This window comes from Cynocephalus volans, chromosome 6 (assembly GCF_027409185.1).
Source record: "Cynocephalus volans isolate mCynVol1 chromosome 6, mCynVol1.pri, whole genome shotgun sequence".
In the NCBI taxonomy this organism is placed as follows: domain Eukaryota; kingdom Metazoa; phylum Chordata; class Mammalia; order Dermoptera; family Cynocephalidae; genus Cynocephalus; species Cynocephalus volans.
Window position 1 is genome coordinate 118,724,154 of NC_084465.1, and position 24,852 is coordinate 118,749,005.

At 40.3% G+C, this 24,852-nt stretch overlaps 1 protein-coding gene across 1 annotated transcript in view; it reads left to right on the forward strand.

Annotated features, from left to right (window-relative positions):
- The first annotated feature begins 587 nt into the window (after positions 1–587).
- Positions 588–24,852, forward strand: part of USP31 (ubiquitin specific peptidase 31) — a 97,421-nt gene continuing 73,156 nt past the window's right edge. The window contains exon 1 of the mRNA XM_063099517.1: positions 588–1,208. Coding sequence (XP_062955587.1) covers positions 588–1,208 — 621 coding nt within the window. The remainder of the gene's footprint in view (positions 1,209–24,852) is intronic.

The window sequence follows — 24,852 nt, forward strand, 5'->3', positions numbered from 1 at the left end:
CATGCAGTCCTGGAAGAAAAGCCCGTCGGGATGCGCCAGGCTCTGTGACAGCGTTCGGGTAGGACGCAGGTGGTGGAGATCGCAGGTCAAGGCCACGTCCACCAGCTCTTCCTCCGTATGGTAACGGGTGTCATCCTGACTCGTACACGGTCCCTTGGCCTCCGCCGTCTGATTGGCAAAGACTGAGACCCACCTCTGGTGTACACCGCCCCGCGCGACCGCAGCGGTCTCCTCCACGCCCGGATCGTGCCCACACTAGACATGGCCTCCTCCGGCTTCACGCACAGGACCGCGCCCGGAGCCGCGAGTCACCACGCCGAGCCGGAGGGGCGGCGGCGTTCCCTCAGTCAACATGGCGGCCACGGCGGCTTCGGCGCGGGGAGGGCGGTGCCGGGGGCGGGTCACGTGGGCGGCCCCGCTGGGCGGGCCGCGGCTCGCTGGCTGGCTGGTCCGCGGCGGCGCTCGCAGGCGTGTGGGGCGTCGAGCCCCGGGCCCAGTGAGGCGAGCGCGGCGGGATGCGGTGGCGGCCGTGGCGGGGCCGCGGGCCGGGCGGGCGGGCGCGGGGATGAGCGTCGGCGGCCGTCGCCATGTCCCAGGTAACGGCGCCCGGGCCCGCGCCGCCGGCGGGCGGGAAGGAGAAGCGCTCCTTCAGCAAGCGGCTGTTCCGGAGCGGCCGCGCGGGCGGCGGCGGCGGTGGCGGCGCCGGGGGCCCCGGGCCGGCCGCGCCCTCCTCGCCGTCTTCAGCGCGCTCGGTGGGCAGCTTCATGAGCCGCGTGCTCAAGACGCTGTCCACGCTCTCGCACCTCAGCTCCGAGGGCGCCGGCCCGGACCGCGGCGGCCTCCGCGGCTGCTTCCCGCCCGGGCCGGCCGCCGCGCCCGCGCCGCCGCCCTGCCCGCCTCCGCCCGCCGCACCCGCGCCGCGCCCCGCCTGTGCCGCCGAGCCGGTGCCCGGCGTGGCGGGGCTGCGCAACCACGGCAACACGTGCTTCATGAACGCCACGCTGCAGTGCCTCAGCAACACCGAGCTCTTCGCCGAGTACCTGGCGCTCGGCCAGTACCGCGTGGCGCGGCCGCAGCCCTCGCCCGACCCCGAGCAGCCCGCTGGCCGCGGCGCGCAGGCCCAGGGCGAGGTCACCGAGCAGCTGGCGCACCTGGTGCGGGCGCTCTGGACCCTGGAGTACACGCCACAGCACAGCCGCGACTTCAAGGTGAGCCGCGCGCCGTGCTCCCCGAAGCGGGGGCACTCCCCGAGGAGGGGGTCCCCGGGGCGCCCTCCCACCCGGGTCCACCTGCCCTCCGCTTCTCCCGCCCGAACGGAGTTCTGTATTGGCCGCTCAAATTTGAGGTCTGGGCCCCGAGTCTGGGACAGGTACCGCCGATTGTAAGGGAGACTCATTCACTCATTCATTCATTCATTAGTTCATTCAGCGTGTGTTTCTCGAGCACTTAATACGTTTGTTTGCGCTAGGCCTTGTGATAGGCATGGGGGGCGGATATTGCAGTGAACAGGACCGGCTGCCTTCGTGGAGCTTGCATTCTTCGGGGCTTGGAGTGTCGAGCCTGGGTTCAAGTCCTGGTTCTGCCACTTACTAGCGGTGTGACCCTGGACACATTACTTGTCCTGTCCGTGCCACAGTTTCTTCATCTGGTATCTACCTCGTAAGGTGGTTGTGAGCCGCAAACAGGTTGATATATTAGGTTGAACGCTATGAAATTACCTATTTTTGACCGTTTTTGGCTTACAGGTTGGCACTTTTTTAGTGTTCAACCTAATATGTAAAATACTTCAACTGTCTAGTTCCATGTGTACTTGCCATTATTTTTATTTGTACACGCTGTAATAAGTTCAGGCAGTAATATCTGATAGTAGTTTGAAGATAACAAAACCTGGTGATGTGATTGACGAGGCTGTGTGGCGTGGAGCTTCAAGTGTAGTGAGAGGGTGAGATCTGAGAGCTGAGTGGTGGGCTGGGGCCAGATGGTGTAGGGCCATTTAGGTTGCACCAAGGAATTGGGTTCTTATTTTAAGCAGAAGAGGTAAATGATCTGAGATTGTGTAAGGGATACTTTTAGGTGGGACATGAATAATGGTATTAAATAGAATCAAATCACACAGTGAGAAAGTTAATTCCTTTTCCTGAAGTTCTCTATCCTTATCATGCCCAGGAGGAAGTCTCAGCTTGATGTTAGCCTGTTTTTAACACCTCTTGCCACCGTCTTCCCCACCTTCTTTAAAACAAAGAGAGAACCAGCTTCAAATTTAGAGGCTTGGGCAAGCAACAGTAGTTAGGATTTGATAAGGTTATGTTATTGTTGGGTTTGCTTTTTCATTTGTCTTCAACTTATGGTTTTCCATTGGTGCTGCAAAGTTTCTTTCTGAAATACTTTAAGTAAATGATTTGATTAAAATATAAAATGGTGATGTAGCCGAGGAGTCTGCACCTAGTTAAGGTCTTAACTTTCTTGCTGAGGAACAACACTGCCAGTGTGTGTCCCTCCTCTTTTAATGCTTTTTACTTATATTTCATTTACATTTATTTATTTTGCTCAATGCTGTTTTTCTCAAAAAGAAAAAAAATGGTTGCTGTTTGATCTTGGAGATTTGAATGGAAATACTTGAGATAGGGACTGAAAAAATAATGAGATCTCAAAATAAGTAGAAGAATGGCAACCAACTGGCTACTGTATGTCTTTTTTCTCTTTGCTTATAGCTGCCTGTAAGTAGCTGTAGCAATTGCAAACTTTTCAAGGTCAGAACCCAGTGTTTAAGTTTGGTTTTCTCTTCTTTTCCAAAATGTGAAAATCAGTTTGAATGGCATCTTTGTATGTGAACATTTCCATTGCTTCTTACGAGTTTGTATTCACTTTTTTATCCATTAAGCTGTGAACAGAAATGGGTCAATAATTCTAGGAGTGCAGAGACTGATTTATAGGCATACTTTGGCAGTGCTGAACAAATTGTTAGAGGCCCTTCTTTTTAAAAAATGTCATCTTCTGATTTCACTCTGCATTCATTCATTCACTTTGCATTTATTCAACGTTTATTCAATCAGTTAGGAATGCATTCAGCACAAGAAAGGAAAATCCCCAATGATAGTGCCTTAAGCAATAAAAATGTAGAATTAGCTCACACATTAACTCTGAAGGTAGGTGTTTCTAAGGTGGTACTGTGGCTAGATGGGCCCAACAAGGACCAGACCATTTTTGTGTTTCCACTGTGATGTCCTTAACTTTATTGGCTTTTTGTTCTCAGGTTTGTCACCTTATGGTTGCTTGATGATGGCAGCTGCAGCAGCTGACATTCTATCCAGGAAGGCAGGAAGTCATTAGGGAAATAAGAGTTTCCAGAAGCCCCTTCAGCAGGCCGACATCTCATTGACTATAACCATGTCAGTTGGCTACCATGGAGGCTGGAAGATGGGCATTTGGTTTTTCCTGCTTTAGTAGAGGAGATGAGTTAAGGAGGGGTTTACTTCTTAGACAGCCCACCAAAATGCCTCACTTATCATGTGCCAGGCACTTTCATTTGAGGAAGACACCGTACCTGCCTGTGAGCTGAGTCTGCTGGGGCCTGCTAAGTTCCCTAAGAGACAGCACTTTTCACACTTTAATGTGCACGTAATTCACCTGGGTCTTGTTGCAAAGCAAATTCAGATTCGGTAGAGCTGCAGCGGAGCCTGAGATTCTGCATTTTTAACAAGCTCCCAGGTGATGCTGATGTTGCTGGTCCAAGGACCATACTTTGAGTACCACGCTCCAAGGATCAAGTAAAGCATCACAAAACAGGTGACTTTTGAGCAGTGCTCTGAAGGATGATTAAAAATTTGCCAGGCAGGGAAGTAGTGGGGTGGCATGAAAGGGCATGTGGTTTTGGGGAAACAGTCATTTAGTGTTTGGTTGCACCATGGAGAGCTCTCAAGGGTGTAGAAAGCCTGGGAAAAGTATGTTGTGAACGGATTGTAAAGGGCTTTGTGGGTGATGCTGGTTTGGACTTTATCCTCTGGAAGTTGAGAATCCAGTGCTGATTTGTAAGCAGGGGAGTGGTATGATCAGATTTTTGTTTTGTTTTGTTTTCTTCCCTCAAGTAAGGGTGGCAGCACTGTGGAGGATTGATAACTTTTTTTGTAAAATGTTTTATTACAGCCAAATTTGATGGGTACTGTTTTGAGCATAAAGCATGTGAGATGTACCTGTTACCATGCCCTCTTGCCTATTTGTGGAAGACAGGGATATTTGATTCAGATGGTCTTCATATTCAGATAGCTAACATTCAGCCTCAGAATCCCACTCATTTTTGGGCTCCAGGCAGCCCATACCAGTTGATTGGAGTTGGCAGAGGAGATAAAACCGATTTGCCATCTTGAGATAGTTTGGCTTGGAGTCTAGAAAAGCACTTACTATTTCTTTGAATGTGCTTTGAATGTGTCTTAAAACTTTCTTAAGATACTAATGCTTTTCTTTGTAAGTTTTTCATTAGAATTCTTTTTTGCACTGTAACCACATTGATTTGAACTTTAGGAGCTTGCCAGGTAAACGAGTTTTTGGTTTTGGATAGGCTAGATGGTTGTTAAAGTTGGGTTTTCCTTTCCCAGAACGAAATTAGTTGGCTGGCCCAAACTTTATGCTTTAAGAAACTTTTATAGCTGCCACCTATATCCTTTTCTCTTTTTACATAGATATTTTTCTCCTGCTCTTAAAGCACTGATTCTCAACCAGGTTACTTTTTGACCCCCACCCCACCCCCTAGGACATTTGCCTGTGTCTGGAGACATACTTGGTTGTCACAGCTGGGGTGGCGGTGCTTCTAGTGGGTAGATTCCGGGGATGCTGCTGAATGTCATACAACGTGCAGAACAGCTCCCCCCACCCAAAAGGATTATCTAGCCCAAAATGTCAGTAGTGCTGAGGTTGAGAAATTCTGTTGGAGGAATGTTTTGAAGTCTCCTTACTTCCCCAGCTTTTAGAATGCTTACCTTGTTACTTTTGCTTTTCTCAGCATGTATGTGTTAGCAGCAGTTTTACTAGGGTAAAACTTGGACTTCACTGGCAGGACCCTTGTACTTTCTTTTTCTTAGTAAAACAGTGAGAGTAAATAAATCATTTTGAAACCTGAATACTCAGTATGCTGTTTTAAGGAGAAATCAGCTTATTGCTTTAACTTTAATAGGAAAATGAGTGCTCCAAGTTTTTACAAAAGCTGTCTGATTTCGAGTACTCAGTGTCCTTTGGCAACAAGTAAAAAGAAGGATGGTCATCTTTCACGTAAGAAAGACGACTTTTATAGCAGCGGATTTCAAACCATGCTCCTAAAGAACAACTAGAACAGAGTGATCTGATAAAAGAACTATGGGGACTCCTTCCAAATTTGCAGTAAAACAAAAAGTAACTGATGAATAGAATTTTCTCTCCCATTTTTTTCCCCTTGAACTTTGGTGCCTGGTGGTGCTTATTTTTTTACTGAGAATTCTCAAGTTACAAAAGGAGTAAACATGTATAAATGAATAGTGGCAAACAACCTAGCTATTAATCAGGGTATTACAAGTGCTTAATCTCACATCCAAATTGTTTATGGACTCATGATGGAGCACTCTGATACTGTGCTGCAGACCTGTGATATAAATTTTCCTGGTTTGTATGAAGCTGTTTAGTATATTGATACTTTAGTGTTTCCCATGAAGTATTCTGGTTTCAGAGTGTCTCTTGGATTCATTTGAAACACAAGGGGGAAAAAAAAAAAGAAATTGTGTAGGTCACATTTAGATTCATGACGGAATATAAAAATAGAAAGTACATCTCTTCCTGGTCAATTCTCTTGTCTGTCAAACGCAGACGAGAGTTTTAGTAGAGCTCCAAATCTCTGAGAGAGAAGGTGATAAAATCATGAAGTTGTAGTTTTGAAAGAAGACTTGGATGTGATGGGACTCCTGAGCTTGGGATGGACGTATCAGTACAATCACTGCAGTGACACGTTTCAGTGTAAAACAAACAAACTGGATGTGCTGAAACGTGTAGCATTATTTTCCCTGTGAGATTATGATGCTGAATTCTAGTAAAAATAAGGTTATCTGCAGCTAGCTTCTATATGTGCCATTTGTTCCTTGGGCTTAAGGACTTTTGGAAGTCTTTCTTTAAGAAACTAATCCTTTCAGACTGTTGAAATGCATATATAAACACCTATAGATCTCTCTCCAATTAGTTTTGAGCAGATGTATGCAGCTTCTTATTAAGTTTGGTAAAAGGGAATCATAAAAATTATAAGAAATTTTCCATGAGGACTAGTTGGGAAATAAAAATACACAGGATAATTACAGAACTCCATGTTTGCTGACTTAAACCACATTTACCATGTAATTATTGTGTGTAAAGGGGCTAGTTTAGGTGAGGAGTTGGGAACAGAGGATTACATATGAAGATTATAGGACAGGGTCCTTGCCCTCCAAGAACTTACCTGCTTATAGGGAAGCTGTTTTAAATTTTACTGACTAGGAAGTTTCCGTGGGAGTTCAGAGAAGGGTGAAATCATCGTGACCTGAAGTGTAAGTAGAAGATTCATTCATTGTCAGTAATGAAGCTTCTACACATTTGAGTTTCTGACTCAATGCCATGCACTATGCTAGTCATTGGGTATGTGATGGTAAACAAAATGGGATGGTAATGGTTAAAAAAATGGTAAAAGGCTACATGGTCCCTTCCTTCATGATTCTTTTATTGTCACAGAGGAGGCAGATATTAACCAATGAACACTGATAAATAGAAAAATAAAAGTAACATTTGCTGAGAAGGAAAAGATAAGGAGTACAGGGAGAATAATGTGTGTGACCAAGTGGGGGAATAAAGTGTATGCAAAAGGCCCTATGTTCGGAAGGTGCTGGAGGGGTGTTTTAAAAGTCTCACAGGCTTTATTTGCAGCTTGGAGAGCCAGTAGGAGAGTGGGGTAGAGGAAGCTGGAAGCGGGGGACAGGGCCAGGTGGACAGAAGCTGATCACGTAGAGCCTTGTAGGCCAAGGTAGGGTTTAGATTTTATTCTAAGAGCAGTGGGGGGCTGTTGCAGGTTTTAAACAGAGTTCTGGCGTTATCTCATTAAAATGTGAAATGGTCCTTCTGGGTGCTGAATAGTGAATAGAACGGAAGCCAGGAGACCAGTGGGAGACTTTTGTGATCAACCAGTTCAAAGTGGTGGTGGATGGAAATGCAGAAGTGGATGGATTTGAGATATATCTGGAGGTGTACTCTTGACAGGCCTTGCTAATGGGTTGATTTTGGGGAGGACAGTGGAGCAGGCGGAGTATCAAGAACTCCCAGCTGTTTGTCCCAAGCAACTGGGTGATTGCTGGTGCTGTATACTTGAGGAGAAGTGTTTGGGTGGGATCAGGAGTTCAGGTTCAGGTGTGTTAAACAGGACACTCACGAGATGTCTCATATGCACGTGGATAAGAGAGTCTGGAGTTCAGAAGATTGATATTGGCTGGTGGTAAGCATTCAGAACTCATCGGCCTATAGATCGTATTTAAAAACATGGGTTACAGGCTTAGAATGGGATTTGAAGATAAATAAGGCACAGATAGTTAAGGGGAAGAGAGACGACATTCCAGGTTGCTGGGGAAATATGCTGAGCAAAGGCATGGTGATGGCGTGGTCTGGAGACAGAGAGCCTTTATTTGGAGCAGGGATTCTCAGCCTTGGCATTATTGCTGTTTTGGGCTGGATAATTCTTTGTTGTGGGGGGCTGTCTTGCACTGTAGGATGTTCAGCAGAATCCCTGGCCTTTACCCACTAGATGTGGTAGTACTCTCCTCCCTGCACCCCAGTCTTGACAACCAAAAATGTCTCCAGATGTTGCCAAGTGTCCTGGGGGCGGGGGGTGCGAATTACCCCTGGTTGAGAAGCACTGATTTGGAGAGAAGGGGAAATAAATGTAGATGGCTAGGGAGAGAAGAGGGGGCAAATTATGGGTGGTTTTGAAAGTCTGTCACAACAGTGTAGCCTTGAGGCTGTAATCAGTAGTGATTCAATTGAAGATTCTTGAGTTGTACAGAGACTGATTTGATGAAAAGGATGTTTTAGAAGAACGGGTCTGATGATGAGGGAAAAGGAGTCGGAGGAGAGAGTGTATGCAGGTAGAGGACAATCACGGTATGAAGTGAGGAAAAGGAGGAGGAAATGGTGAATCCAAGAAACATTTTGGAGGGCACTGTGTCATTAGTAAGGAGACTGTAAGCGATGGAGAGGAAAGGGCACACTGAGGTTTCAGTTGGGGGGATGGAGAAGCAATGGGGGTATCTGATAGAAATTGAGCTTTGGGGAGGGGAAGTAGTTTGTGGAGCACGAGGAGCAGAGAAAATCATGCATTTAATTTGAATATGTGGGGTTGGGTGTCTGGGACACGAGGGAGAATCTTAATAGATAGGTGGAAATTAGGTGCAATTTAGGACTAATTGTGTGGATTTGGATTCAGCTGCAGAGAGGTGATAATTGAAGCCAGAGCATGTTGAATATATAGAGAAGGTCAGAAGCCAAGGCCAGGCCCTTGGGGGACACCAAAAATGAGAGGATAGGAGGAGAGAGTACCTGCTGAAGGGGCAGTCAGGTAGGAGGAAAACCAGGAAGGCAGAGTTGGTTTACTTTACTGTTTGACTGCCTGCTCTTAGCTTTACAATGTAGAGCTGCAGAAATGTCAGTTTATAACCCATTAAGAATCAAATTCAGGTTGGCATTTTGTAGACACAAAATAGATTCATTAAGTCTACAGATTTATTGAACACATTTCTTGCACTGGTCCTGTGTTACAAGGCACTGGGAAATGAAGATGAGTGAGGTAGTAGTAGTCCATGCCCTCGAGGAATTCAGAGTTTAGAAGGGAAGACAGACGGATAAAGAAATAATTGCAGCAGGCTAGGATGAGTGCTGTGACAGAGTTATGGACCAAAGTGCTGTGCAAATCCTGGGGTGAGATCACCTGAGGAAGGAATGGGGGGGGTTGTAGAGGGACAGAAGAGGCAGTACCTGGACTGAGTCTTGAAGGATTTGGTAGGAATCCTCTGGGTAGACTGGGCAAAGGTGGGAAAGTCCTTTCCAGGGCAGAAAACTCATCAAGTGCAAAAGCTCACACAACATGGCTTACTCAGAAAACTTCAAAGTCTAGGGTGGTTGTAGCAGAAGTGTGGGGTGGTGGTTGGGGCGGGTGGGGTTGGGAGAAGACTCACTCATTGATGATTTTGGCAGGGCTGGATCTGGAAGTCCTTGGGTGCCATGTCAGAGAATAGCATCCTGTGAGGGCAGCCACCAAATAATTTTAGACGGGGTTGTGATATGACTTTCTTTTTCTTTTATTTCCTTTTAAAAGAATGATCACTCAGGGACTAGTGACATTGAGGATAGATGGGGTGATTATGAGAGAGGTGCAGGAACAGAACCAGGTTCAGGGAGAACAACAGTACAGTATGTATCTTACCCTCCTTAAAGCTGGTCACATTTGGGAAACTGAGGCAATTTAGAATTTTTTTTTTTTTTTTTTCCCCAAGATGATAAATTCTATTTTAGACATGTTACATTTTAGGTTCCATGGTAATTCATGGGGGGAAATATTTGGTAGTGTAGGGTAGAGTTTTGACTAGAGATTTTTATTTGTTATAAAACCCAATTCTGAGGTTTTAAAGAAATATCTTTCCAACCAGCAGTGTAAACTAGCACTAAATCTGTTATTCTAATTTGACATAGTTTGTTCTTTACACATTTGCAGGGGCAGAGCTTCAACTTGAACTCAGGGCAGTGTGATGATAACGTTTGTGCTCTTACTGTACGGAATATGTTGCCATAAAGTGCCATAGATTTACATTTTTGTACTTCCCGTCCACATAGGTACATATTTTACATAGTTGCTGTCATGCTGGTCAGACCATTTTGGATTATGATTTTTTTTAATGCAATTTGTAAAAAAAATTTTCTAATGTTTCTAAATAGGGTTCATAATGCTGTTTAATGTTTAATGATTTATATGGTATTATCACATTGCTAAGTGATAATTTACTCATCAGTCCTCTTTAATTGGGCATTTTCCTTTCTATTCTTTTTTACTGTAATGAACATGAATCACATGTATAGCTTTTTTCTTTGTCGTGTTGTTTCTTTAGGATAGATTTCCAGACATGTCTTAAGAGCATCAAAAACTTATGGACATCTTTTTGACTTGTTATATGTGTTGTCGTATTACTTTCCCAAAACAAGAAATTAAAAAAATTACAGTGCTTTTAGTTTGATCATAGACTTCCCCCAACCCAATGTTGGGTGCTCAAAAACCATTTGTAGAATGAATTGGGTTTTATATTTACATTTGTTGTATCCATTCTTTGCTCATGTATCTATTAGCATTAAAAAAAAATTTTATTGTAGTAAAATATACATAACATCAAATTTACCATTTGCTCAACCATCTATTTCAAGAACTTTTCATCATCCCAAACAGAAACTCTGTATGCATTAAACAATAACTCCCCTCTAGTCCCTAGTAATCTCTGCACTATCTCTTTCCATGAATTTGCCTATTCTAGGTACCTCACAAATAATGGAATTATACAGTACAGTACACAAAATCCTTTTATGTCTGGTTCATTTCACTTAGCGTAATGTTCATCTGTGTCATGGCACGTATCAGAATTTCATTCCTTTTTGTGGCTGAAAGTAATATCCATTCATCTGTTGATGGACACTTGGGTTGTTTCTACCTTTTGGCTACTGTGAATAATGATGCTGTGAACATTTATGTACAAGTACCCGTTTAAGTCTTTGTTTTCAATTCTTTTGTATTATATGACAATTCTATGTTTAACTTTTTGTGGAACTGTCAAACTGTCTTCCAGTGACTGCACTATTTTACATTCCTACCAGCAATGCGTAAGGGTTCTAATTTCTCCACATCCTTGCCAACACTTGTTCTTTTCCGTCTTTTTAAATAATAGCTATCCTAGTGAGTGAGAAGTGACATCTCATTGTGGTTTTGATTTATATTTCCCTAATAACTGATGATTTGGAGCATCTTTTCAAGTGGTCATTTGGTCGTTTGTATATCTTCTTTGGAGAAATATCTATTCAAGTTCTTTGCCCATTTTTGAGTTGGGTTTTTTTGTTGTTGTTCAGTTGTAAGAGTTCTTTATATATTCTGCATATTAATCCCTGATCAGATATACAATTAGCAAATATTTTCTTCCATTCTGTGGTTTGTCATTTCACTCTCTTGATAGTATCCTTTGATGCAAGAAAGTTTTTAATTTTGATGAAGTCCAATTTATCTATTTTTTCTTTTGTTGCCTTTGGTTTTGGTTTTGTATCCAAGAAATCATTGTCAAATCCTATGTAATGAAGTTTTTCCTCTGTTTTCTCCTATGAGTTTTATAGTTTTAGCTCTTATGTTTAGGATTTTGATCCAGTTTGAATTAATTTTCGTAGATAGTGTGAGGTAAAGGTCTAACTTCATTCTTTTTCATGTGGCTATTCAGTTTTCCCAGCACCATGGTTGAAAAGACTGTTCTTTCCCCATGGAATGATCTTGGCACCCTTCTTGAAAATTAGTTGATCATATATGTGAGAGTTTACTTTTGGGTTCTCTGTTCTGTTCTATTGGTCTGTCTGTCTTCATGCTTAGTACCATACTGTTTTGATTACTATAGTTGTGTAGTAAGTTTTGAAATCAGTAAATGTGAGTCTTTGAACTTTGTCTTTTTCAAGATTGTTTTGGCTTTGGAGTCTTTTGAGAGTTGATATGGATTGAATGTCTTCCCAAAGCTTGTTGAAGCTTGATCCCCATTGTAATAGTGTTTAGAAGGTGGGGAATCAGACTATGGTAGTGTCTGATTAAGAGCTGATTGGATCTGTGCCCTTGTGAATGGATTAATCCATTTGTGGAGTAACCAGTTAATGATTTAGTGGGTTGTCATGGGAGTGGCACTTGTGGTTTTATAAGGAGAGCAAGTGAGCATATTAAGGAGTTCTTGCCTCCATCACTTGGGGATCCTGTAGAGAGTTCCCACTCAGAAGAAGGCCCTCATCAGATGCACCCCTGGACCATAGACTTCCTAGCCTCCAAAACTGTAAGAAATAAGTCTTATTTCCTTTTAAATTACTCAGTTTCATATATTCTGTGATAAGCAACAGTAATGGACTAATACAAGATTCTCTATGAACTTTAGGATGGGCTCTTCTATTTCTGCAAAAAAATGCCATTAGGATTTTGATAGAGATTGCATTGAATCTGTAGATTGCTTTGAATAGTATCATCATCTTAACAATATTAAGTCTTCCGGTCCATGAACATGGGATGCCTTTCCATTTATTTGTGTCTTTAATTTCTTTCAGCTCTGTTTTGTAGTTTTCAGTGTACTGTTTTTTCCTTCCCTTGGTTAAATTTATTCCTAAATATTTTATTCTTGTTGATACTATCATAAATGGAATTGTTAATTTTCTTTTTGGATTGTTCATTGCTAGTGTGTAGAAATGTGACTAATTTTTTGCATGTTGATTTTGTATCCTGCAGGTTTGCTGAATTCATTTGTCAGCCCTAACAGAGTTTTGTAGAATCATTAGGGTTTTCTACATATATGATCATGTCATTTGCAAATTCAGATAATTTTACTTCTTCCTTTCTGTTTTTTATGCCTTTTGTTTCTTTTTCTTGCCTAATTACTTGGGCTAGGATTTCCAATACTGTGTTTAATAAAAGTGGTAAAAGTGGGCATCCTTGTCTTTTTTTTCACTATTATGCATGATGTTAGCAGTGGACTTTTCGTATATGGCCTTTATCACGTTGGGGGAAGTTTCCTTCTATTCCTAGTTTGTTGAGTGTTTTTTATCATGAAACAGTGTTGAATTTTATTAAATGCTTTTTTCTACATCAGTTGAGATGATGATGTGTTTTGTTTTTTTTCCCCCTTCATTCTGTTTTATGTGCAGTATATTGCATTGATTTTTTGTATTGAACCTCCTTTCATTCCAGGAATAAATCCCAGTTGGTCATGGTGTCTTTTGAGAATTTGAAGCTTTTTCTTTTTAAACTTTATAATGGTTCTTTATAGAGTGTATATGTATGTAAGGTAACAACTTCATTAAACCTTTGATGTGGTTGATATAGATATATCTCTCAGTCTCTTGCTTTTTAGTTTTAGTTTGTTTTACTTTTGTGTATTACAGAAGGTTTTAATTTACATTTTTGAAACTGTCCCTTTCCCTTATTGCTATTATTACTATATAGCTGAAAAAGTTATTCATGAATATAGGATAATTTTTCTATTTTTTAACATAGGATAATTTTTCTTTTTTCTTATTATGTTCTAAAATATTTATCTCTTTAGTTATTTGGAGTATACTTTGGTGATGTGTAAAGTGGGGATTTGTTTAAGGTTTGAGGTTTCCCATCTTGTGCAGTGGTTAAGAGCTTGGCCTGGGGAGCCAGACTACCTGGTTCAAATCTTGGCTGCACCACTTACTACCCTTGGGACCTTGGGCACTTAACTCTGGGTTTAATTTCCTAATCTGTAAAATGAAGATAAGCTTATGTCTATCTTATTAGGCTGTTTTGCAAACAAAAGAAAGAAAAACTTGGCAGAGGGCCTGGCACACCATCAATGCTCAGCAAGTGTTAGCTGATGTTACCATTGTTACCCCAACCTTATTATCACCCTGCTGGTTTACAAAAGGTTTCTCTATATTTGAGTTTTATGGTTTATTTCTGAATTTTGTATCCTGTTTCATTAGTTCTTCTATTGGTACAGCATAGTATTATCATTGCTTATTCTTTCTTATGTTATTCTTTAAAAGTTCTCCAAATTTTAGAATCATTTTGTTGTGTTTCAAGAAACAAAGTAATCATGTGTGAATTTTAATGTTAAATATCTACAATTAATTTGGGACAGATAACCATGCTTACTAAATGCCTGCCTGTTATTGATAAGATCAATAACTTTCAACAAAACATAAACCAATAATAATGTTATGGTTAGAAAGCCTGAATTGACTGATAACTGAGGAAGAAATTCCCCCACAGGAAGCAGGATTGGATGGATTTATTTGTATGTTCTTCCAAGGATCAGATACTTCCCATGTCGTATGAACTGTTTAAAACAGAAAAACTCACTCAGAGGATTCTGCTTCCTAAGCCCATTGTTTGTCTCTCCCACTCCCTCACAGGCAGTGATTATGTCTTACTCACTATTGAATCTGCGCCTAATGTGCAGGAGGTGTACAATGTGTTGGTTAATCCAAACCGAAGATGCCACAACCAAGGACAGCTTGCGGACTAACCTCTGTTATACTAGTGTGCTGGTGATGCGCCAGTTCTGTTGTGGACTTGAGTCAGACCTTACTTGAGGACTGTGATTATTCTTGGGCTTTAAGCTTTGAGAGAAGAGGGGAGAAATTGGGAAAGGGAGTGGTGGGCCTCAGTATAAAGGACATTATGAGCAAGTTATCTGAAAATAGAATGAACCACCCCACGTAATAGTAATTTCTCTGTCTCTGAGTGAGCTTAAGCAGTCTTGGGTCATATTTTAGGTGGAGTCACATGCCATGTAGTGGATTGGGCTGGATTCAGTTTCTTTCTTTTCCTTGTCTCTTGCTCCTTTCCTCTGACTTTTGAACATATACAAAATGTGTATTGGAAGTAGAGTTGACAGTGTTTGGCACCTTTATTGGTGGGTGAAGAGTGAATAAGGAGGAGGAGATGAAAATAACATTGAGATTTTGAAACAGGGTGTCTTGGGATGGTGCTCTTCAAAATTGGAAAAACAAAATGGGAAACAGTTCTGGAGGTGGGTGGATTAGTTCAGTTTTAGACAGGTATATAGTATTTGGACATAAGAATCTAAGAAAACTTTTAAAAAGCTGTATTTGTTGAATGTTATCGTTTTCATGTACTGCACAAAGTGAATCATTTACATTTTTGGTGATCCACTTAGACAGGAGTTGATCCTATCTAAATGTGGACATGTTTCTTAAGTCAAGATACAGATATAATAATATATAGATACTTGCCCTGAGTTGTTTCTTTCTTTGTGTTGCTTAAAGTTTTTAGTTTGTCTCTTTCACTTTGTTATTAGTGTGTGGTTTGATGGATTTTTCCTGTCCTTATCTATACACTTGTCACAATGAGGGGCTACTAAATAGGGCAGTGTTCTCTGTTTGTGTAGTTCCCCACAGCTGTTTCCTATAGTAAAGACTCTGAAAACAATGACCTCATAGTTTCCACAAAAAAAGCTTTTATGTATAGTAGTGGAAAAGAAATCATTCAAAATTGAGCAATTTAAAGTTCTGTCCTCTGTTGCTTCTTCCTTCAAAAATATTCTTGTTTGCTCTGCTAATTAATTGTTCTTTGGCTGTTCCTCAAATGACCTTTTATGTTTAGCAAACAACATTTTTGCAGTGGAGCACATTGGGATATCTTGTCTTTCATTTGATTGTGATCTTTCTCTATTTAGAAATCATTGTATTATGCCATGGACTGTGGCAGTTCCCAGAGGAACTGGCCAGTCACCGAACATCTGTTGCTTCTTCCCTGCAGTTGCGGATCTTGGGTGGTGGCAAACAGTGCGTCCACAAACAAACAGGTCACGCTTTAGAAGATTTCACAGGACTGGCCAGGAAATGCCTTTGTTGCTCTCTGCTTCTACTAGAAGGAAGCTTTGTAAGCTCATCTCCAGCTCTGTACATTGTTGACTTCAGTTCTTAGTATTCTTCTCATCTTTAAGAGAGAGCCATCTACTTCTCAGGAAATTTAAGAAACATTAATAATCATAATAGTGAAAATACCATTTATTTGTGGAGAGCCAGATCATTTACAGAGAGAATTCACATACACTTCTTTTTTATGGAGGCTGGCTGGTACAGGGATTGAGCCCTGGGCCTTGGTGTTATCAGCACCATGCTCTAACCAACTGAGCTAACCTGCCAGCCCCACATACACTTTTTAAATTTAATTTTCACAAGAGCCTGTGAAAGAGGCATTATTATTCCATTTTTAAAATTAGAGTATTGGCATTCAGTGCTAGTACATAGCAGAGCTGGGACTGCAACCTTGCATTGTTTTTGTGAGTGTTAAAGAAGTTATAAGTAAGGTTTTAGTGCACGCTGGCCTGTCCGGGTGCAGTGGTATTTATAGCTAATTGATCACAACCAGTTACAGATTTCTTCATTCCTTCTCCATCTCCATTGCTCTGCTGCCTCACTTGACTAGCCTTAAAAAAAAAAAAAATGTAGCACTCTATAAGTATTCAAGAAATGGTAGGTGGTGATAATACAGGTGCTTATTCTACACCTGTGGCCACTCAAGTACCCTCCCCTTCCCCCCAAATAACCAAAGCCCAGAGAAAGCAGTATGCCTGCCCATGATGGCATGTTCCTCATGCCCTGTGTAGTTCTGTGGAGTTCTTTGACATCTGATGCCCCGCTGTTCATCGCTACAGATACTCCATTGACCTGCTCATTTCAGTTCTGTAGTTCTCTAGTGACACTACAGCTTTCCCTGTTTGGTTCTTTCCATGACATTTTTGCCAGTGAGTTGGATGAGGACCTAGAAGGTACATTAATTGAACTTGTAAATGTCTCGATGCATATAGCATATACTCCCAAGTTACACAGTGCAGGTGTGTGAAGATCTTTAATTAAAATTAACAGCTGAAATTGAATAGAACCTTGTATATTGCATCTGGGTCCAAAATGAGCTGCTCCATAGCACATGTATGTGTGAAAGGTCCTGGGTATGTTACTGGCATGTGACGTAGGCTGATGTAGCTGCCAAAAATGTTTAGGATTTTTATCCTACCTTCAAAGAAGTCTATGATTTGGGGAGGTGATAGTGCTGTTCCCATCAGACCATGCCTAGGATTTTATGTTGTATTCTGAGAACCTAGGGTGTTGTGTAATTTCTGGGACTGACAAAATGTGATGTGTCTAGGGTTGGTGGTGGGAGTAGTAGGCGGAAGAAGAGAAGGCGTGTTTCCTAGGGGATTCTTTCGGTGGGGGTGAAGGTTATGTTTAGAGAAGGCATTTGATAGCTTCTTGGCACATAATTCCAACTCCTCTAGTTCTGACCCTCATTATGCGTCAGTTAGACCATTGCAGTAGCCTTCTGGCCCCCCTCCCTGTTTATAAACTCTGTCTCTTCCAGTTGAGAATTTTTATTGCTGCCCGATTAATCTTCTCAAAGTTTTCTTGGAATTACATTATTTATCTTCTCAAAAATTGCCACTGCTTTCCATTTTATATGCAAAACATGGTGTAAATTTCTTAGCTCGACTTTTAAGCTTTCCATGATGTGGCCCTGTCACCCACCCTATCCTGTGGAGGAAGTAGAACACAGGGAAAGAGCTTCAGAGTCAGGGACTTTGGTTCAGATTCTGAGATGTGAGGCAAGTGACGTTCCTTCTCTATGCCATCTTTCCTCTTTCATGATATTGGGGGTAATTCTGCTTTCTTCCTATGATGGATATTAGGAATAGGTGAAAAGCACACGTAAAGTGCCTGACACAGTGCCTGGCACAGAGGAGTCTATGAGCATTGTTATTCTTGGTGTTCCACAGTCACTTGACCACTTGCTGTCTCTCATTGATGCCTGTACTCTCCCAAGTGTCTTGCTTTTTCTCTTTTCTCCTTCCTGGGTCCAGAGCACACCCATTCTTCAAGGCCCACTGTAAAAGCTACTCATGTTTATTTTTTTTAATTTATTTTTATTTTTTTTATTTTATTATGTCGATATACATTGTGGCTGATTATTGTTGCCCATCACCAAAACCTCCCTCCCTTCTCCCTCCCCCCTCCCCCCCAACAATGTCCTTTCTGTTTGCTTGTCGTATCAACTTCAAGTAATTGTGGTTGTTATATCTTCTCCCCCCCCGGTTTTTTATTTTATTTGTGTGTGTGTGTGTGTGTGTGTGTGTGTGTGTGTGAATTATATATTAATTTTTAACTCCCACCAATAAGTGAGAACATGTGGTATTTCTCTTTCTGTGCCTGACTTGTTTCACTTAATATAATTCTCTCAAGGTCCATCCATGTTGTTGCAAATGGCAGTATTTCATTCGTTTTTATAGCTGAGTAGTATTCCATTGTGTAGATGTACCACATTTTCCGTATCCACTCATCTGATGATGGACATTTGGGCTGGTTCCAACTCTTGGCTATTGTAAAGAGTGCTGCGATGAACATTGGGGAACAGGTATACCTTCGACTTGATGTTTTCCATTCCTCTGGGTATATTCCCAACAGTGGGATAGCTGGGTCGTATGGTAGATCTATCTGCAATTGTTTGAGGAACCTCCATACCATTTTCCATAGAGGCTGCACCATTTTGCAGTCCCACCAACAATGGATGAGAGTTCCTTTTTCTCCTAAAAGCTACTCAGGTTAAAGTTCCTTTACCCTTGTGGTTAGAAGTAATTGTTCCCGTGTTTGAAAGCAGGTAGCATTTTACATGGAGCTCTCTTGTGGTACATGTACACATCTCTCTTAGTTATGTTTAAATAATAATAACAATAATAGTAAATGTTTGGAAAACTTTGTGAAAATTTCAAAGGTACACCTAACAGGGGAGACTAATATAATGAACCTGCATGTCCCTGTCACCCAGATTCAACAATTATCAGTTTGGGGGCAGTCTTATTTCATCTGTGTAAACTGTGCCTTTGCTCCCCCAAACTTGGGAGGCAAATTCTAAATGTTTTTCATCCATAAATATTTCAGTATATATCTTAAAAAAATACAGATACTTTAAAAAAATCATGCCATTATTTACCTAAGGAAAAGTAACATTAATTCCTTAATATCAGATATCCACCAGTGTTCGTATTTTTTTGATACTCTCTGTCTCTCTGATTTCATACCCATACATACACGTGTGTGTTTTACAGTTTGTATATGTTACGTACACATATGAGGGTGCTTCAGAAAGTTTGTAGAAAAATAGAATTGAAAGATAATTTAAATCTTTCCATGAACTTTTTGAAGTACCCTCATATGTGTCTGTGAGTGTGTACATATATATATTTTTACAGTTTGTATATGTTAGGATCCAAATAAGATCCCCAAATTTCAATGGATTGATATATCTCTTAAGTCTTTCATAATCAGTTCATCTCTATTCTATTTTTTTTTTTCCTCTTGCAGTTTATTTGTTGAACGAACTGGGTATTTGTCCATAGAGCAGTGCTTTTCAAATTATTTGCAGTTGAGGACTAATCTGTAAAATTTCTAATCTGTTGTGGACTGTTTGTAAAATACAATACAAATTAATTACTAGAAAAGTGAAAGAAAAGTATTGTAAGACCAGCCGCATTAAAAAAGCTGTTAGATTCAATAGACATAAAGTTACTGTTGATTTGTAAATGTTTCTGAATGCTTGCTCTCAATTTCTGTGCTTATCTCATCATGGACCAGTAACAGTTCACAGAAAGGCACCGTTGGTAGATCGTACTTGAAAGAACGCTGCTGTGAGCTTTGCACAGTCTGATCTGTTGTATTCCAGCAGCTTTAATTAAAATGTTCTTGCGTCCCTGTATTTCATGTAAAATGGTAGTTAGATCTAAAGGTTTAATGAGATTTAAGTTGGAATCCCCCCCGCCTTTTTTTTATTAAAACTGTATGGATAGTGTTGTAAACTTAATTGGGAAGCCTGTATTGTTGGGTTGTGTGTCTTGTAATGTCAGCAGTCATTAATGATTATTTCCTGATCCATTAATTCATTAAGGATTGAAAAATGGTGATTCTGACATTCCTTCTTCACTTATTAGCAGGAACACTTCTACAGAGGCTGTTGCCCTTGTCAATTATTGGGTTACTCTAAAGTAAATTTTGTAGAGGAAAGACTAGATAAATGCTTTTTTTTTTTTTCTTCTTTATTTTCTGGCTTTCAGAATAATATCTTGATTTCCAAATGTGGCTAGTGAGTTTTGTAACCTTCTGAACTCATGAATTTAAACATATTTGATATGTTCAGTCAATTATAGTTACTAACCTTGTTGATGCTCAAGTTGTCCCATGTTTGGTCAGTGGGACAAATTGGCTCCCAAGTCCTTTTGACACAGTACTTGTAGTCCATGATGTCAAACCAGAATGTAAGGAAGTTAAAATACTCTAGGCTCGTCTAATACATTTCTTGCACCAGATCTGGAGCTAGTCATTTCTTTAAGGAGCCTTGGTTTCTTTTGTGGCAAATGGTACAGAGACACGATCTGGGCATTAAGAGTGTACAGGGTTTCTAAGCAATGGGTGATTTCTTCTAAAGATAAATTATTAATTTTATTGATGATTCTAACTCAGGGTTTTAGGGTTTTGTTTAACATCTTTTGTCTTAGCCTGTGTCTCCTTCCTCCCATGCTGAAAATCCTATTTATAACACTGGTGTAAATTGTTATTTGCCTTATCCCACAATGTACTTACAAGTCTCAGAATAATAATCCCAGTATTACCACCAGCAGTATGAGTACTTGAAACTGTTTCAAGACTTATTTGATAGGGTTTTTTGTTGTTGTTGCTCATAGCATATATCCTAGTAGGACTGTACAGTTAAATTACAATGTTTGAAAGTGACTTGGAATACTTTTCTTTTTTTTTTTTTTGTGGCTAGCGGGTACAGGGAACTGAACCCTTGACCTTGGTGTTGCAAGGCTGTGCTCTAACCAGCTGAGCTAACCAACTGGATATGTAGTTATGTAGCTTTTGATTTTGAGGGATTGCTTTTTAAAATTTAATTTTGTTGCATAATTATGTAAAAAATAGAATATATAGCCTGAAGTCAAATCTACAAAACAAGATCTATTCAAAAGTCTAGCTCTGTCTCTGATTCTTATAACCTATTTGCCCTTTCTCCCTAAATTTTATGGTTAGTCTGTTTTGTTTAAATAAGCAAATGTGTGACTGTGTATACGTGTGTGTCTTGTTTGTGTGTATATTCATATTTTCTCTTATTTAGGTCAGTGGTAGCACACTATACCTAATTTTCTCCATCTTGCTTTTTTCATATAGCTTACAAATGAGTGCCTGCATGGTGGATTATTTTATTTACTCCTTATAATGCTGTGAGGTAGATACACATATCATTATCTCTCTTTTACAGATGAAGAAGCAGGCATTTCTCTACAGACCTTTCTTTAATTCTATGATTCTCTTTATCCCCCGTAATAACTAGTCCTGTCCTCTGTGTGCACGTTCATGAATGAATGAATGGGCAGGGAACTAACTTCTGTATCTGCTTTTCTTGGAGCAGTGATGAGGGCAGAGAAAGGCCAGTTTTCTTACTGTAGGGAAGGAAATTCAAACTTTTCTTTATTTGAGGGTCACAGCTAACTTTATAGCTGGAGAAAAACAATAATAGTAAGAACCTCTTCCCCCACCAGAATTGCACCCAGTACTTATAAAGATACATTAAGTTGGAATGTTCTTTAATCTTACCCTAAAATCTTTTTAACTGTACAATGACAATTTAGTAAATCTCCCTCATTTTCGAGTCTTTATGTTATGGAAGATATAATAAACTAGGGTAGCTAAAGAAAAGGCAGACTCCTTTAAAAACAGTAGCTCATGGAAAATAGCTACTAGTTAATGATTTCAGGATTTTAATAGTGACGGGAAGAAAGGAAAGAGGAAAGTAGATTCATTTCCCTGCAGGTGGGGAAGAAAGAGGAGCACTAGCAACTTTTTATTTTACATGCAGTGGGAGGAAGGGTTGGTTGCCCTTTAGGCTGTATTGTGATGTTAGGCAGCTGGGTACCTGTTGTAACTGCCCCCCACTGCTTCCTGGATTTTCTCAAGCTTCAGGATGTCAGCCTCAGAGGATGGTGCTGGGAGGGGAGGGTGAGGGCAGCCAGGGTTGGCATCTACTTTCCTTTGGAAAATCTGCGAACCCATGAATTTTAAATTTAGTCAGAAAGTACTGCAGCTGAGATTTTGGGCAGGTCACTGATCCTCAGTTTCCTTATTTTCCTTTTTATTGCTGTAGAATAATATCAGCTTCACAGATGGTGGTGCTTAACAACCTTTGGTTCCTTTACTCCTGAGTGATGGAAACATTTTACCGGGAGAAACCAACCAATCAACCAACCAACTCACCCATTCACCCATCGAGCTTATAAGACCAAGTCCGGAACATAGGAGGACCCTGGTAGGACACAGGTGTGGAGGATCCTCCAAAAGGCCACTGTAGTTAAGTGCTGAGGAGAAATATGCGGGTACTTCAAAAAGTTCGTGCAAAGTTTCATATTATCTTTTGGTTCTACTTTTCTTCATATGCTTCACCTCAGAAGTTTCTCTGGGTCTGGCTTCACAACTCTAATGGTTTTGTAGCTTACCTTCGATGCATGTGTGCTCTGGGTTTTGACCCCTTGAATTGCAGACTGACTTTGAAGGGATGGCATTTATGTCTCCAGTGCTGCACTGCTAGGTGACTCGCTGAGGCATCTGTCCCCCAAGAGGGTGCTTGTCAGTATGAAATATTCCATGCCATTGTGTTGTCATCCTATGGTCTTTTGAATAACACAGCGGTATACCCCATTCCTCTAGCCTTTGGGGGAATAAGTCTTTTACATAAGTCACTTCTCAGATAATTACTTATTTGAACATCAAATCTTAAAATTTGATTTTTTTTTTCTTTAGGACAGATGGCTTGATCACATTTTTCCACACTTGCTTTCTCAGGGAGAGAAGCCTGGACATACTTCAGTCTTTCCTCGTTGGTTTGGGGTCTTTGTCATGAACATCATGTGTTGAGCTCCTCTTTTGTATTATGGAAGTTTCCTTTGGGGCCAGTGGGACTCTGTGGGACCCAGCAAGTGGTTCTGGATTGCTTCATTGTTTGAATTCTTATTTCTGCTTTTTATGGTATCCCTCCCACTACTTCCCACCGTCTTCCTTCATGCCAGTTTTCTCTTGCTTCATTCTGCCTCTGGGAGCCTATACCACCTACTTTCTCACTCTTGTATTCTGAAGTTTCTAATCTGCTTCTGGTTAAGTAACTCGAAAAAATAGCATCAGTTCTACATAAGACTAAACTGAGTTAGGGCTTGAGAGTTTGGCTAAATTAAGAAACTTTAGGTTCTTCCTTTTTGCAGATAACTTTTTAATGAACTATTGCATACATAGAGAAAAATGCACAAGTCATATATAATAAGTGTATGTCCTGTTTAAAAACAACTTTATTGAGATACAATTCATATACCATATAATGCACCCATTTAAAGTATACAATGTAGTGAGTTTTAGTATATGCACAGAGTGGTGCAGTCATCACCACAATCAGTTTTAGAACATTTTTATTGCCACTCAAAGAAATTCCATACCCATTAGCAGTCATTTCCTATTTTCCCCCAACATATCAGCCCTGGGTGGCCACTAATTTACTTTCTGTCTTTATAGGTTTACCTATTCTGGACATTTCATGTAAATGGAATCATATAATAGGAGGCCTTTTGCATCTGGCATCTCTCTCTTAGCATGATGTTTTCAAGGTTCATCATGTTGTGGTATATATCATACTTCATTCCTTTTTACAGCTGGAAAATATTCCATTATATGAATATTCCATGTTATGTTTATCCATTCATCCATTGCTGAATATTTGGATTGTTTCTGCTTTTTGGCTATTATGAATAATGCTGCTGTGAACGTTTGTTTTTGTTCCTCTTGGATATATACTGGGAATAGAATTGCTGGGTCATATGTTAACTATGTTTAACTGTTTGAGGAGCTATCAAACTTTTCTTCAGTGTGGCTACACCATTTTACATTTCCGTCAGCAGTGTGTGAGGTTTCCAATTTTTCCATATCTTCATTAGCACTCATTAATGTCTGTCTTTTTTATTATACCCATCTTAGTGGGTGTGAAGTGATATCTCATTGTGGTTTTGGTTTGTATTAAGTATATATTCTTTTGGGTCTAGCTTCTTTTGCTAAAATTCATTATGATATAACATCTATTTCAATGAGAGTAGTATTTAAATTATTGTAGAAAACTTGAAAAATATGTAAAAGTTGAAAGAATAAAATTGAAAAAAATATAAATGTTGTTTGGCATATTGCTTTCTTGCCTTTTTTCTCTCTCTGTGTGTGTTTAACATAATTGAGATCAAATGGCATATAAAATTTTGTATTATGTGATTTTCATTTTATGTTGTATTATGAATAATTTTTGTCATAACTCTTCACATCATTGTATGAAAGTACTATAACCTATTTTTGAACATTTAGATGGCTTCTGGTTGTGATGAACACCTTTTACTTTCGATTATTACTTTAGGCTTTATAGAAAGTAAAATTCTTGTTAGTAGCTACCTATTTTGAATATTCTTAAAGTCATGTTGTTTCCTTATTTTACAGAAGGATTCTAACACTTGCAGTGTATAAGAATGTCTATGGTACCCAACTGTTGCAATTAAAAAAGAAATCTTTAAATTGCTGCGTGGAAAACAGCATTTTATTGTTTTAATTTGCGTTCCTTTGGTAGTGAGGTAGGACAGCTCGATCTGTTCTTTAAAGTGGAAGTATACCTATATGATAGTAACATTTTGGTATTAGGGAATTACCCTATTTTTATTTAGCATATTTTTCTTTGTTTGCTATCTGTCTGCATTTAAAGTGGAAGTATACCTATATGATAGTAACATTTTGGTATTAGGGAATTACCCTATTTTTATTTCGCATATTTTTCTTTGTTTGCTATCTGTATGCAAAAACTCTTCCGTGTAATGTCCACGTACTACATGCAGATGACTGAGGCATGGACTGACTAGAATTGATCAAGATTGGGCCAGGCTAGGCTTAGGCTGAAGGTTCTAAATTGTACTTTGCTAGGAAAACCGGAGCTAGGATGAGCTGGAGGCTGTG